This window comes from Perognathus longimembris, chromosome 5, assembly GCF_023159225.1.
Source record: "Perognathus longimembris pacificus isolate PPM17 chromosome 5, ASM2315922v1, whole genome shotgun sequence".
Taxonomy (NCBI): domain Eukaryota; kingdom Metazoa; phylum Chordata; class Mammalia; order Rodentia; family Heteromyidae; genus Perognathus; species Perognathus longimembris.
In genome coordinates, this window is record NC_063165.1 from 64,115,344 (window position 1) to 64,129,811 (window position 14,468).

The following is a 14,468-nucleotide window of genomic DNA, read 5'->3' on the forward strand; positions in this document are numbered from 1 at the left end:
GGATTCGCAGGCAAAGCCTTAACCTCAAGTGCCTCCAAATGTGACTAGATTTGGAGACAGGATCTGTAAGAGATGGGACAAGGTTCAGTAAGAAGAGGAGGGCGGGACCCAGGCAGCACAGAGGGATGGCCATGAAAAGATGAAGAAGACCGCCACCCATCTGGCCAGGAAAGATGCCTGGAGTGACCAGCCCTTGCAGACATGGGCACCTCTGATGACTGGTCTGAGTTGGGAGAAAGTAAACTTCGATTGTGTAAACTACCCAGCCTGTGGCCCTTTATTGTGACAATCCCAGCAAACTAATATATCCATAGGCTTGGTTAGAAAACAAGTTTCAATGCATTTAATATTTCATTGTGATCTATTTTATCTTAAGTAGCTGTACAGAGGTTTCAACTCCATGTGTCAGCTTATGAGTATAGTGCACCTTGCTTTCCATTTTTCCCCATCTAAGTCTCAATAATTTTAGAAGATTTAGATCCTGTACCTGTTTCTAACCATGAAATTAAATTTAAAAATCAATAAGAGAAAGACATCTGGAAAATTCCAATGTACTTAAAAATGAAATAACACTATTTGAAATAACTGTGAATAAAGGATACCAAAAGGGAAGTTAAGAAGTACCCATATCTAGGTGAAAAAGAAAGGATACTGAAATCTGTGGGACCCAGGTAAAGTAGTAGAAAGGAATTTATAGCAAGAAATATGTTTATTAGAGAAAAAGAGCAGCTAATGGCTTCAACTTCTATGTTCACTATTAAAAGAACAAAGAAAAATACAAGTAAATAAAAGAAAAATCAATTTTTAAAAACCCAGAAGGACAATAAAGAAACTCAATGAAACCAAATTTTTGTTCTTTAAGAATATGAATAAAATGGATAAACATCAATCCAGGATGATCAGGGAAAGAAAGAACAAATTACGCAGTGCCGGTGGATCGTGCCTATATTCAGAGCTACTCAGGAGGCTGAAATTTGAGAATCTCAGTGCAAAGCCAGCCCAGCCAGGAAAATCCATGAGACATCTCTAGTTAACAAAAAAAAAAAAAAAAAAAAAAGCTGGAAGTAGAGCTGTAGCTCAAGAGCACTAGCCTTGAGCAAAAAGGCTCAGAGACAACACCCAGACCCTGAATTAAAGTCCCAGGACTCACACAAAAAATGTCAAATTATTAGTAATAACAATAAAATAAATGGTATCACTAATGTAAGACTAATAAGGCAATATGGTAAAAAAAAAAAAAAGCTTTGTGCGAGTAAATTTGGCAGATTGAATGGAAGGAAAAACTTCTTTAGAATAATAAACCACTCTAAAATGGTCAGATAATAAGAAATACATATATGGCCTAGTGGCAAGAATGCTTGACTCATATACATGAAGCCCTGGGTTCAATTCCCCAGCACCACATATACAGAAAATGGCCAGAAGTGGCGCTGTGGCTCAAGTGGCAGAGTGCTAGCCTTGAGCAAAAAGGAGCCAGGGACAGTGCTCAGGCCCTGAGTCCAAGGCCCAGGACTGGGGAAAAAAAAAAAAAAAGAAAGAAAGAAATACATATCTGCTTTCTACTCTAGTTTCTAAGACAGAACTCCTCAAACCCTTGCAGACAGGGTGTGAAGAGAATCTTTTATTCTATCATCTGGTCTTTGACCCCTGCTCCTGACAGTAAACAGCTATTGATTTGTCTGAGTCTCTTGTAAGAAGATTTCAGAATTTGAAATATGCTTCCATAGCTCTCCAGAACCCAGCAACTGCTCATGGAAGGCCCACGGCCTGTCTGCTTCTGAAACACCCAACGGTGACACTTCTCCTTTAGTCAAAGGAGAAGCCCTGAAAACCAGCCTCAACCATTCTAAATCCAACACCTGCTCAGGAGATGCATTCCAGATCTTCGTTAGTAACTACTGGCTGATCAATGGGGAGCCGTCTCACCCCAGAGCCTCTCACCTGGCCCTGAAGCATCAGACTGACCCCTACTTTTAGGTACAACTTCCTGAGCACTCCTGGGTTGAGGCAGAATGCCTCTCCAGCTGCTGTTTCATTGTTTTTGCGCTGGTACTGGGGTTTCAATTCAGGGCCTGGGAGCTATCCCTTTGCTTTTTTGTTGTTGGTTCAAAGCTGCACTTTACCATTGAACCACAGTTCAAAAAGTGGCTCAAAGGGCTGGGGATATGGCCTAGTGGCAAGAGTGCCTGCCTCATATACATGAGGCCCTGGGTTCGATTCCCCAGCACCACATATACAGAAAATGGCCAGAAGTGGCGCTGTGGCTCAAGTGGCAGAGTGCTAGCCTTGAGCAAAAAGAAGCCAGGGACAGTGCTCAGGCCCTGAGTCCAAGCCCCAGGACTGGCAAAAAAAAAAAAAAAAAAAAAAAAGTGGCTCAAAAAGACACTTCTGGCTTTTTGGTGGTTAGAGATAAGAGTTTTAGAAACTTTCCTGTCCAGGTCCAGCTTTGAACCTCGATCCTCTGATCTCAGCCTCCTTGAGTAGCTAGGATGGCAGGCATCAACCACAGCTGTATTTATGACTCCTGCTCATCCTCCTGACTAAAGGACTTTTCTCCCTGTTGACAAGAGTCTCTGGGCTTACAAACATGTGCCCATGCTGTTAGAGAATGAGAAGAGCCAGGTTAGTCTCTGACAGCACTTGCTGTAAGGGAAATGATCCCCAGGGTACTTCGCCTTGGCTGGGTCCCACCTAGATCCCCGCCCCTCAGGCAGAGGTACAAAGAGCCACTTGTGGTTTTCTTCCCTGCAAACCCAGCAGGCCATGTGGGCGGGCCTTTTGGCTACTTGTCATACTCTTAAGTGACTTCAGCTTCTCAGCCCCAAGTGGATCAAAAGCCAGGAACTGGGTCTTCCCTGGTATTCTGGGGACCTGCCCTGGAATTAACTCCCAGTGAGCCGTCCACACGTCTCAGCTGTGCCCAGCCAAGCACAGAGCAGGGGAGCCCCCCTCAGCACAGAAGGTCTCCCCAACACACCAGTCATGCCTCGGCAGCTCCCTGCATTGATGGTGATCTTCCTGTCCCTGGCCGGTGAGTGATATACATCACTTTCTGTGATGGCCCTGCCACGTTTCTAGTCCAGTGAAAGCTAAAACACATTCTGGTGGTGGTCCCCCGTCTGTAGATGTGGCTTCTGCTACTATGGGTGTTTAGTTCCAAAACATCTCTAACCTGGTACCTTAGTCGGGTGGATCACATCTTGTTTTTTCAAGTTTGTTTTGTTTTGTTTTTAGAAAAACAGCTTAGACTTGTTTTGGTTTAGTTAGGCAGAGTAGATGTCAACTCCAGAAACCTTGCCACTGTCTGTCTGGTGCCAATATTTGTTCAGAGCACCTGATTCAGTCTGTGTTTGTAGAAATCACTTTGATTTAGGAGATGGTAGACTGAGTCAGGGCTTAGACACAGGGCTCTTGCTTTGTTATCTGGGGAAGATAGGCATATCTTATTTTCCTTGTTTTTCTTCAGTGCAGATGCTCGGTTGGTCTGATATAAACAAGGAACTATGAAGATGCATTAGATTTGGTCTGACCAGTTGCACCACTGCAGAAAAGTATAAATCAGAGCATCCAAGTTTTTTTTAAGAAAGGAGAGAGAAAGGAAGCAAGGCAGGGAGGGAGCAAGGCAGGGAGGGAGCAAGGGAGGGAGGGAGGGAAGGAGGGATGGAGGGAGGGAGGGAGGGAAGGAAAGAAAGAAAAAAAAATTGCTATCTCACCACAGCTGAGAAAAACTGTCTGAGGAGCTCCTGCTCCCACCAGAACATTCTCTGCTCAGGATGTTGAGTCTTTTTTCTGCTGTTCTACTCCTGTTACCAAATTCACCAAACAATCTCAAGTTCTTTCTAGAAGTAGAACTGAGTTGAGCATGTCAGAGAAGCCTGACCAGCCCCACACTGTGCCCAGCAGCCATGTTCTAGTGGGGGATCCCTTGTTTGGGATGTGAATATAGGGAGATTAGAAAGCTGTGTGCTGTCAGGCGAGCTCCCCTAAGCCAGCCTGTTTTTCACTGTGCCATGCTTTTAGAGTTATACTGCCATGTTCTTGGGGATCAGCAAAAAACTCACCTGGACTGGATATGTAGCTCAGAGGTAGCCTTGCACGAACAAGGCCTTCCACAGATTATATCCCCAGAACCACAGCGGGGAGGTGCGGGGGGGGGGGGGGGGGCGAGGGCGGGCAGAGAGAAAGAGAGAAAGCAAGGAGAGGAATGAAGGAACGGGAAGGAAAGGAAGGGAAGGGGAGAGGAAAGAAAAGAAGGAAGGAAGGGAAAAGATAAAATGTAAAGAAAAGGGGGAAATGAAGGGAAGAGAAAGAAGAAAGAAAAGAAGTCATTATTAGAAGCCAATAGAAAAGCAAAATGATTTCTGCTTATCCCCCTCAGTGACCTGCTGTGTGGGCACCAAATGAAAGGCTAACAGGGATGGCATGTTCAGGCGCCTGAGCACTGACAAGTACAGAACACATGGGGGCTGAGGAGTGTGGCAGTGCCCTTTCCTCTTCCCATTGATACAGGATGATGGGAGTAGATGAAGCTGCTATAGGACAGAGGTGTCATAGGGCCTCTGAGGGGCCATACCTGGAGAGCAACCTCCCCAGACCCTCCCCAGCAGGGAGACACTGAACATACCCCTTAACCTTTCAGAGGTCCAGTTTCCTCACTGAGAAATGATGGCATCCTCTCCCCGGGTGCTGGGGAGACAAATGAGTATGTGTGGGAACTAGGTCTGGTACTTGTGCTTGGTCAGGCCAGTCCCAGTTGTCTTACTGTCCTCTCAGGTCCCTCTCTGCACTCACCTCTGCAACCTTCTTCTGGGGCCCACAGCACAGGGATGGTGAGACCTTGCTGGCACCTGCTGTGTGCCAGGCTCCATTCAGACTCCTCCACCCTCAATACAACCTTTCAAATACAGATACCATCTTCATTTTACTCAAGAGAAAATAGAGGCTCAGAAGCTAAAGAACTTGCTCATGCCAGGTGCCCATGGCTCACATCTATAATCGTAGCTACTCAGGAGGCTGAGATCTGAGGACCAAGGCTGGAAGCCAGCTCAGGTAGATAAACAAGGGAGACCCTTATTTCCAATTAACCACCAAAAACCCAGAAGTAAAGTTGCAGTTCCAGTAGTCAAGTGCTGGTTTTGAATAAAGAATCTAAGGACAGTGCCCAGGTACTGAGTTCAAACCAGTATGGGAAGTAGACATATGCATAAACAACTGAACAAACAAATAAATAAAATGTGCTCACAGTCATACAAGTGGTGAGTGACAGGCTGGGCTGTGGATCTGCCAGTTCTCATGGTAGATTGTGCCTTTAACTTGTGTGGTCTCATGAGAACACTGAGCCATAGCTTCTCAATTTATGCCCATCACACTGATGAAGGGACACAGGAAGGCTTAGAGGCTTCCTGTGGCACCCCAGTTAGTAGTGGCAGCCCTAACACTGGTGTCCAAGAAGCTGAGCTTTGGGGCTCAGAAGAATACTTAGCTCTCTCTCTATGATCCTGCATGCAGTATCAGGAAACACTCATAGAATCTAAGATAAGCAAAAGGATGGGAGAAGCACAGTTCCTAGGTAAACTTCAGGAGTAATCTTTACCCAGGCTCTTTGCCTCCCTCGTCTCAAATTTTTACTCTCACCCCTAAATGAAAGGATTTAAATTGGCAAGTTTAGGATCAGCTACATAAAACCAACAAGCCCCAAATGACAGCGAATTAACCAGGACACTCTTGATACTCCTTCATGTGAAAAGAAATGCAGAAGAATGCAGATCTGTGCTAGAGGAGAGGATCTTCATAAAGGATCCAGTGACAGCTGAGAGATGGTAGCTCTGAGGATCTAGGTTCAAAGCCAGCTTAGGTAGGAAGGTCTATAAGATTCTTTTTTGTTTGTTGGTTGGTTTGCAGGGAAGAAAACCACAAGTGGCTCTTTGTACCTCTGCCTGTCCTGTTTCTGAGGGGCGGGGATCCAGGTGGGGCCCATTTCTCCACAAGAAATGGAGAGTCTCTGACAGCACTTGCTCTCATAACCTGGCTCTCCTCATTCTCTAACAGCATGGGCACATGTTTGTAAGCTCGGAGACTCTTGTCAACAGGGAGAAAAGTCCTTTAGTCAGAAGGATGAGCAGGAATCCTAAATACAGCACTTGGAGCTTCATACTATGGTTGGTGCTTGTAATCCTAGCTACTCAAGGAGGCTGAGATCAGAGGATCAAGATTCAAAGCTAGACCGGGGCAGGAAAGTTTGGGAAACTTGAAGGGAAACTTGAGGGGAAAACTTAAGAGGTCAACTCGAGCCCTTGTGGCCACTGACTTTCCCAAGAACTAGGCAATGATTCATCTCTCAGCTCCTTCTGCTGGTTGTAAGGGAACCACTTCTTCTCATACTTCTGGTCTGATGCATTTAAAGGAGTTTGAGCAATGGATTGAGGCCTGGGACACGTATTTTCTGAATCTGGTGATCCTGGACAGCAGATCCTGGGATGCGGATGGGGCTGCTCAATCACTGTGTAAACTGTAGTGCTATGTTGTTTAGAATAAAGGGAGAGTCAAAATTCTGAGCTATGCTTTGCTCTCCTTCTGCCTCCTGACCTCCCTGTGATAGTGACCTTGACTAAATCTCTGAGAGCTAAAGACTCTCAGAGATTAAAACTCTGCCAGATTTTTGACAAAAGTTGGATATAAGTGTGGCCATATAGGAAGGCTTTGTAAAAACAGATTGTTTTGTCCCAGATTTACTGAGTATCTCTCACACACATGAGCTTTCTGGGACACTTTAGGATGTATAAAATACTTTCTTCTGACTTAATCACCAGTATGGCAGTTATACCACGTATTCCTAAAAGAGAAGGGAAGGGAGGGAGAGTGGGAGAGGAGAAGGGAAATACTGAACTATATACAGTGGGTCAATCTGTAACAGAACTGGAAATATAGCACTTTTGGTCCATCCACCTGCTGCCCGGCCTTCTACTTATTACTGTGTTAGTCAGCTTTCTGTCACTATAATAAATATCTAAGATGATCAACTTATAAAGAGAAAAGGGTTGGGGCTAGGATACAGCTAGATACAAGAGTACTTGCCTAGCAGGATGCCGGTGGCTCATGCCTGTAATCCTACCTACTCAGGAGGCTGAGATTTGAGTTCAAAGCCAGCAGGTACAGAAAAGTCCGTGAGACTCTTATCTCTAATTAACCACCAGAAAACTAGAAGTGACACTGTGCCTCAAGTGGTAGAGCACTAGCCTTGAGCTGAAGTGCTCAGAGACAACGCCTAGGCCCTGAGTTCAAGCCCCACAACTGACAAAAAAAAAAAAAGAGTACTTGCCTAGCACATAGTAGGCTCCATGTTCAGTCCCCAGCACTTCAAAACAACAAACAAGTAAATGAAAAGAAAAGTTTGTTTTGGCTTGTGGTTTCAGAGGTTTCAGTCCATGATTGATTGGTCCTATTACTTTGGCAAAGCTATCACCATCATGGAATTGTGTGATATAGCAAAACCACTCATCTCATAGCTAGAAAGGAAGAAAGAGACACAATGTCTTTAAGAGCACACACCAATCTCATAAGGACTTTCCATTAAGCTCCATCTACTAAGGTTCTACCACCTTCCAATAACACAAGCTGAGCACCAAGCCTAGAACACACGGACTTTTGGAGGACGCCACCTCAGAACCAAATTGTACCAGTTACTCACTTTCCTCCTCCCAAAGATACAACTGTACACCAAATCAAGAGACCATACCAACCACCACCCCACTAAGACTTCCAACATACCTCAAGCATGCTTTGCAGGAGACCATGAGCCTTCTTAGAATGCTGCTCATTTGTAGAGGAACACATCTTCTTTCTTATCTATTTGAGTTCATTCACAGGGGTATTTTAACAAGGACACAGTGAGCACCCCAAGAGAACAGGCAGGTGATTTCCAGTCTCCTGGGGTTCTTTGTCATAGTTATCACTTCTTTTCCCCAGAAATTCATAGAAACCACATCTGGGAATTAATTTTCTTTCTTCATATGGATAATATAAACTTATTTCGGGTTATTATTGAATTCTTGACCAAGGAATAACCATCTCAGATTTGGCTCACATAAATTATGAAAATAAATCTTCAACAACATTGAACTCTGCCACAATCTTAAAGTGAAAAGTCTTTCTTGAAGCTCTACAACCAGACATACATATCCCACATGTAAAGATTTTCATAAAGGTTTATCAAATAGAACATACAGACATAAATCTGCAACTTTTGAGATCATGTATTTATCTTATTAAAGTGCATATTTCAGCTATACAAAAGACTCTTCACTGATGATCTCACATAATTATTAATGTCATTAACAATTCTTTCGTGTGTGTCTACTGGTACTGAGGCTTGAACTCAGAGCCTATGATCTTGCGTGGCATTTTCCCTCAAGGCTGGCACTCTACCACTTGAGCCACAGCTCTACGTACAGCTTTTTGCTAATTAATTGGAGATAAGAGTTTCACAGACTTTTTTTGCCCAATTTAGCTTCAAACCATGATCCTCAGATCTGGTTTGATTAGAAGTGTGTCCCACCAGAATCTGGCATAACATTTCATTTTAGAAAGGAGCTCCAACACAATTTAAATGAATGTTTTCTTGTGTGCAGAAGTAACTTATAGGTCAGAACTTTTCTTCTGGAAAATAGGTCATTTTAGAAGATGACCTTTTGAATTCCTCACCAATGGCTACCTTTGTGAGTTTTCAGTGAATTCGAATCCCTGGAGAGCACCCTCCTAATTCTCACCCTTCTGCCTGTGTGTTCCTCACCATACTTCCCCAGGAACACACTCCACTACATTCTTCCCACAAATGCAATAGCAGACTGATCTACAGTAACAGGAACTCAAGCCTCAAGTACAATGACCAGTTTAGTCATGTACCTTTACTCAAGTTGATAGAATTTTGTACCCTGACTTTCCTCAATTGAAACATAAATATAGTTTGCCTCAGAGGGGTTTTGAAAGGACCCGTTAAAGAGTCAACCAAACCCAACCTCAACCTCCAGGGGCTGGGGATATGGCCTAGTGGCGAGAGAGCTTGCCTCGTATACATGAGGCCCTGGGTTCGATTCCCCAGCACCACATATACAGAAAACGGCCAGAAGTGGCGCTATGGCTCAGGTGGCAGAGTGCTAGCCTTGAGCAAAAGGGAAGCCAGGGACAGTGCTCAGGCCCTGAGTCCAAGGCCCAGGACTGGCCAAAACAAAAACAAAACAAACCCAACCTCCAACTTCCTTGCAGTAACTGTTGAGTAACTTAGCACGTTTGTTGTTGTTGTTCATCTCTACCACTTAAGCCACAGCTCTACTTCCAGGTTTTGGTGGTTAATTGGAAATAAGAGGCTCATAGATTTTCCTATATGGGCCGGTGACCCACAATCTCAGCCTCCAGTACTTAGGATGACAAGTGTATGCCACCAGCACTTGCCTTGCATTGTTGTTTTTTAGTTTTGGTGTTTTGGGGTGTGTGGGGGGGCACTGTCTCTGAGCTTTTTTTTTTTTTTTCAAGGCTAGCACTCTTATCTCTTGAGCTACAGCTCCATTTCTGGGTGGTAGCCTGCCCAAACTGGTTTCAAACTGCGATCCCCAGATCTCAGCCTTGAAGTAGCTGGGATTAAAAGCATCAGTTACTGACACCCATCTGCATGTTATTATTTTTAATGAAGTAACATTAAAACAAGAATGGACGAGAAATGTTTAGTGATTGGTTAGTACCTTAACACTTTCGTTTCCTAATTTACAGTAATTTTGCATGATGGCCATCAAATACAAGCACAAGTATCTTCAGAAACCAGAAGCTATCTTCAACCCAATCCAACAGGGCAGGCCATAGCCAAACCTCTCCAGCAACCAACTAGCCAAGTACCTCACAAAATTTCAGCAACAATATCAATGGATAGTCATCTCACCTCTGGAACAGCTGGTGGAAATTTCAGCTCTGAAGTCTCAACACACACAACCATAAAAGTCCTAACTACCACACTTCCAGTAACTACAGAAAGCCCTCCATCCACCAACCCAATTACCTATACACTGGCCACATCTAATCATTCCTATACTGCTTCTATAAGTACTGAAGCTACCATTACTCCTGCTTCAGTTCCATATTCACATCAACCCATCACCTCACCAACCCCTACAACTGAAGCTAGTCCATCTACTATCAGCCATACAACTGGGCAAACCCCCCCACCTAGTGGCCAGACCACTCTTCCAAAAACGTTGCTTACAACATCACCCCAAAGCACATCCTATCAGATGCCTAATTCATCTACCCCTGGCCCAGGAACACCTACAACCACACACCATGCCACTCAAACAGCTTCCCCTCCTCCCACAGTTCCCAGGCCCACCCTTGCTCCTCAGCCATCACCAGTCAAGATAGGAACTTACCAAGTTCTAAATGGAAGCAAGCTCTGTATAAAAGCAGAGATGGGGATAGCGCTGATTGTTCAAGAAAAGAACTTGGTAAGTTGGGGTCATAGGACTGTAACACTGTCTTCAGAAAGTTTAAACAGAGTTTGGTAGGAATGAGAATTTCCTTGTACCTGTCTTTAAGAAATTCTGATTTGGGCTGGGGATATGGCCTAGTGGCAAAGAGCACTTGCCTCGTATACTTGAAGCCCTGGGTTCGATTCCCCAGCACCACATATACAGAAAATGGCCAGAAGTGGCGCTGTGACTCAAGTGGCTGAGTGCTAGCCTTGAGCAAAAAAAAAAAAGAAGCCAGGGACAGTGCTCAGGCCCTGAGTTCACGGCCTAGGACTGGCCAAAAAAAAAAATAAAATAAATAAAAATTGAAAAAAAAAAAAAGAAATTCTGATTTTATTATATTGCCAGTCCTGAGGCTTGAATTCAGGGCCTGAGCACTCTCCCTGAGCTTCTTTTTGCTTAAGGCTAGCACTCTACCACTTGAGCCACAGCATCACTTCCAACTTTTTCTGTTTATGTGTTGCTGAGGAATCGAACCCAGGGCTTCCTGCATGCTACACAAGCACTCTACTGCTAGGCCACATTCCCAGCCCTTGTACCTGTCTTTAAATGACACAGATAGCTGTGAGTTCATCTTTCTCAAAGGTGCTCCATTTCAAGGTGAATCTGCTTAAGAGGATGTGTAAAAATAGAAAAGAGAGGCAGGCACACAATGAAACTTTCAATCTGTTACCCTTCTCCCATCTAGCCAGGATTGATAGAGAGTGGCCCTGCCTCTCTGTGTAACCTCCCAATCTCAGATCCCTCCTGTGAAATGAGAAGTTGGAATTTAATGTTCTCCATGGGTCCAGCCTGCTATGATATTAGTATGAAAATTCAGACTAACAAGAACTCCAGGCTGGCGCTGGTGGCTGATATCTGTAATCCTAGCTATTCAGGAGGCTGGGATCTGAAGATCATGATTTGAAGCTTACTCAGACAAAACTATAAGACTCTTATCTCCAATTAGTCAGCAAAAAGCTGCAAATGGAGATGTGGGTCAATTGGTAGAACCCCAGTCTTGAGCAGAAAAGGCCAAGCAAGAGTATGAGGACCTAAGTTTAGGCTCAGTACTGGCACAAAACAAACAAACAACAATAAAGCCATAAGAACATCAAATAGAGGGTTTTGAGTGTCTGATTTATCAAAATAATACTAGACAGTATTTTATGATTTTAGAGGAAACTTACATATTTGGGTTTTTATTTAAGACAGAAGTGCCTCAGAGTTAAACCCTTCCCTTAGAACCTTTCAACACATTTAACTTAGCAATGACAAAAAAAGCTCTCTGTGGCTTATCAGGAACATACCTGCGTGTGTTAGTTACCTATCAAGGAGCTGTTCTTTGGGGGCACTCTTTCTAGAAGAAAACCTGTGAGCAAGACTTTGGAAATACTAGGATGTCACCTGTCTGGTGGGACTTCACTGTTCTCAGGTGAACATTCACTTAGCTAGTCTGTGCGTCTACGTCCCCAACTTGAGTTTCATTCTGCTTCTCATGGAGCCAATCTGTCTTTCTCATTTGGTTTAGGTTTTTTCACCTCACAAATACTTCAATGTCGATCCTAATGTAACCCAAACCTCTGGGAAATGTGAGTTCCGAAAATCGAACCTTCTGTTGAATTTCCCAGGCGGATCTGTGAATCTCACATTTACTAAGGTGAGGCATGATCTCCTTCACCCTGCTTGGCTCTGGCTTGGCTTGATCTCTCTTCACCCTGGACCAGCAATACAGGGCTCCACTTCAGCCTGGGCCCTGGGGAAGAACCTTCAGATCTTTTCTGATAAGGATGGAGGGCTGGGTGTTGAAGAGAGGGAAGTATGGACGCCTTGTTTACTTTCTTCCCTTTCCAGCCTCTCTGTGCAAGCCAAGAAGGCCTCCAGGGGCTCTTATACGGAGCTTGGCTTTTGAGGAACCTGATCTCTAGTGCCCTTTTGCAAACCACCGAAAGAGGAAGTTATATATAGAATTTTTTTTTAAAAAATTGTAGAAATTCCCAGTGGACATCACATAAAAAGGATGACTTGAAGATCAAATGTCAGAATGGGTTATTTCCAAACCTAGAAGGCAAAATTCAGAGGCTAGTAAAACTGGATTTTCCAGACCATATCCTGGGTATATGTGGGTAGACAACCAAATAAGTGGAAAGTGGGTGTTGAGGTAAGAGTCGGCAGCACATCTGATTCTGCCACTGGCTTTGCAGCTGACTGTGGGCAGCCTCCTTAACCTGTCTAAGTTTGCTTTATCACTTAAAAATATCACCTCTACAAAGAGTATGCTTAATAGACAGGAAATGGTGGGTACTTACTAGTAATAGCTATAATTACAGTAACCAGAACAAACACACTTCTTGGGACTCTTAAGAGCCTGTTCAGCCCACCCTCCTGGGAGAGACTTGCCTATGTGGCCTGTGCTGAGACTCAGGCCTCTTGCAGCTCCCCCAGCTGCATGACTTAGGCTATGTGGGGCCATTTTTATCACCTGTGACGTGGAAATGGTTACACCTACCAACTAGGACTGTGTTGTAGAAATGTGTTGTAACTGGGCACTGAGCACTGGTAGCTCACATTCATGATCCTCACTGCTCAGGAGGCTGAGATCTGACCATCCCTGTTCAAAGCCAGACAAGGCATCTGCCATTAACAAGCAAAAAGCTGGAAGGGGAGATAGGACTCAAGTGGCAGAGCACCAGCCTTAGGCACAAAGTCAACTGAAAGTGTGAGGTCCTGAGTTCAAGCCATACTACCAACATACACACACACACACACACACACACACACACACACACACATACACACGTGAGTACACTTGCTAGCACAGTGCTTGTTACAAAGGATAAAATTATAAGAAATCTAGTTTAAAGGTCTCCATTAGACTTTATTCATGATTCTAGATTGACCCATACTTTATTCTGTGTAGCAGAACAAGTATTCTGATGAGCTGAGCACAGGAGGTTGGTTTTACAGACAGAGAAAGGTAAAGAAAGCAGAACAGAGATGGATCCAAATTTTCAAAGTTCCCTTCTTTGTAAAGTTAAGGCAGAGGGGACTTCCTTATAATGTGAGCTAAAACTAACTTGTGTGGCGATTTGGCCTCTCTCTCCCTCTCCTTCTCCCTCTCCCATTCCCTCTCCTTCTCCCTCTCCCTCTCCCTTTCTCCCCCCCCCCCTCCTGACTTCTGGGCAGCTCAGATAAGCAAGTGAGTTTTGGCTTGGTGACCTGGAACTTCAGTGAGAGTGACCTAGTTTTAATTTGTCTGTTGGGCCTAATTCAGGAGCTCAATCCAAAGCAATAGCCCTTTTTTTTTTCCAGCTCTGGGGCTTGGACTCAGAGCCTGAGCACTGTCCCTGGATTCTGGTCTTTTTTTTTTTTTTTTCCTCAAGGCTAGCACTCTACCATTTGAGCCACAGTGCCACTTCCAGCTTTTTTCTGTATATGTGGTGCTGAGGAATCAAACACAGGGCTTCATGCATGCTAGGCAAGCACTCTACCACCACATTCCCAACCCCAGCAATGGCCTTCTGTACATTTTATTTGACAGCTTAGTTCCTTCAATAAAGAGTAGTGGTGATGCACACTTTTCTCTGAAAAGAGGAGATACACTGGAGGAGTCACAGGCATAATCCCTCACCTAGAACCCATTCAGAGCCGAGAAAGTGCTCTATCTCTGGACAACTAAAGCTAAATCATAAAAGGGTCCACATTTTCTTTAAAAACCCACCTTTAGCCGGGCTGGTGGCTCACCCCTGTAATCATAGCTACTCAAGAGGCTGAGATCTGAGGATCATGGTTCAAAGCCAGACAGGGCAGGAAAGTCTGTGAGACTCTTATCTCCAATGAACCACCAGAAAACTGGAAGTGGTGCTGTGGCTCAAGTAATAAAGCACTAGCCTTGAGCAAAACAGCTAAGGCTCAGAGTCCAGGCTCTGTCAAGCGCTGGTACCAACAAAAACAAGTTTTTAAGTAAAACAAAACAAA

The 14,468-nt window shown here is 44.3% G+C and overlaps 1 protein-coding gene across 2 annotated transcripts in view; it reads left to right on the plus strand.

The window, feature by feature from the left end:
* Positions 1–2,843: 2,843 nt before the first annotated feature.
* Positions 2,844–14,468, plus strand: part of Lamp3 (lysosomal associated membrane protein 3) — a 32,190-nt gene continuing 20,565 nt past the window's right edge. For both annotated transcript variants that reach the window (XM_048347039.1, XM_048347038.1), the window contains exons 1-3: positions 2,844–3,031; positions 9,763–10,487; positions 12,022–12,150. In XM_048347039.1, the coding sequence (XP_048202996.1) occupies positions 2,983–3,031; positions 9,763–10,487; positions 12,022–12,150 (903 nt within the window). In that variant the 5' untranslated portion in view covers positions 2,844–2,982. The remainder of the gene's footprint in view (positions 3,032–9,762; positions 10,488–12,021; positions 12,151–14,468) is intronic.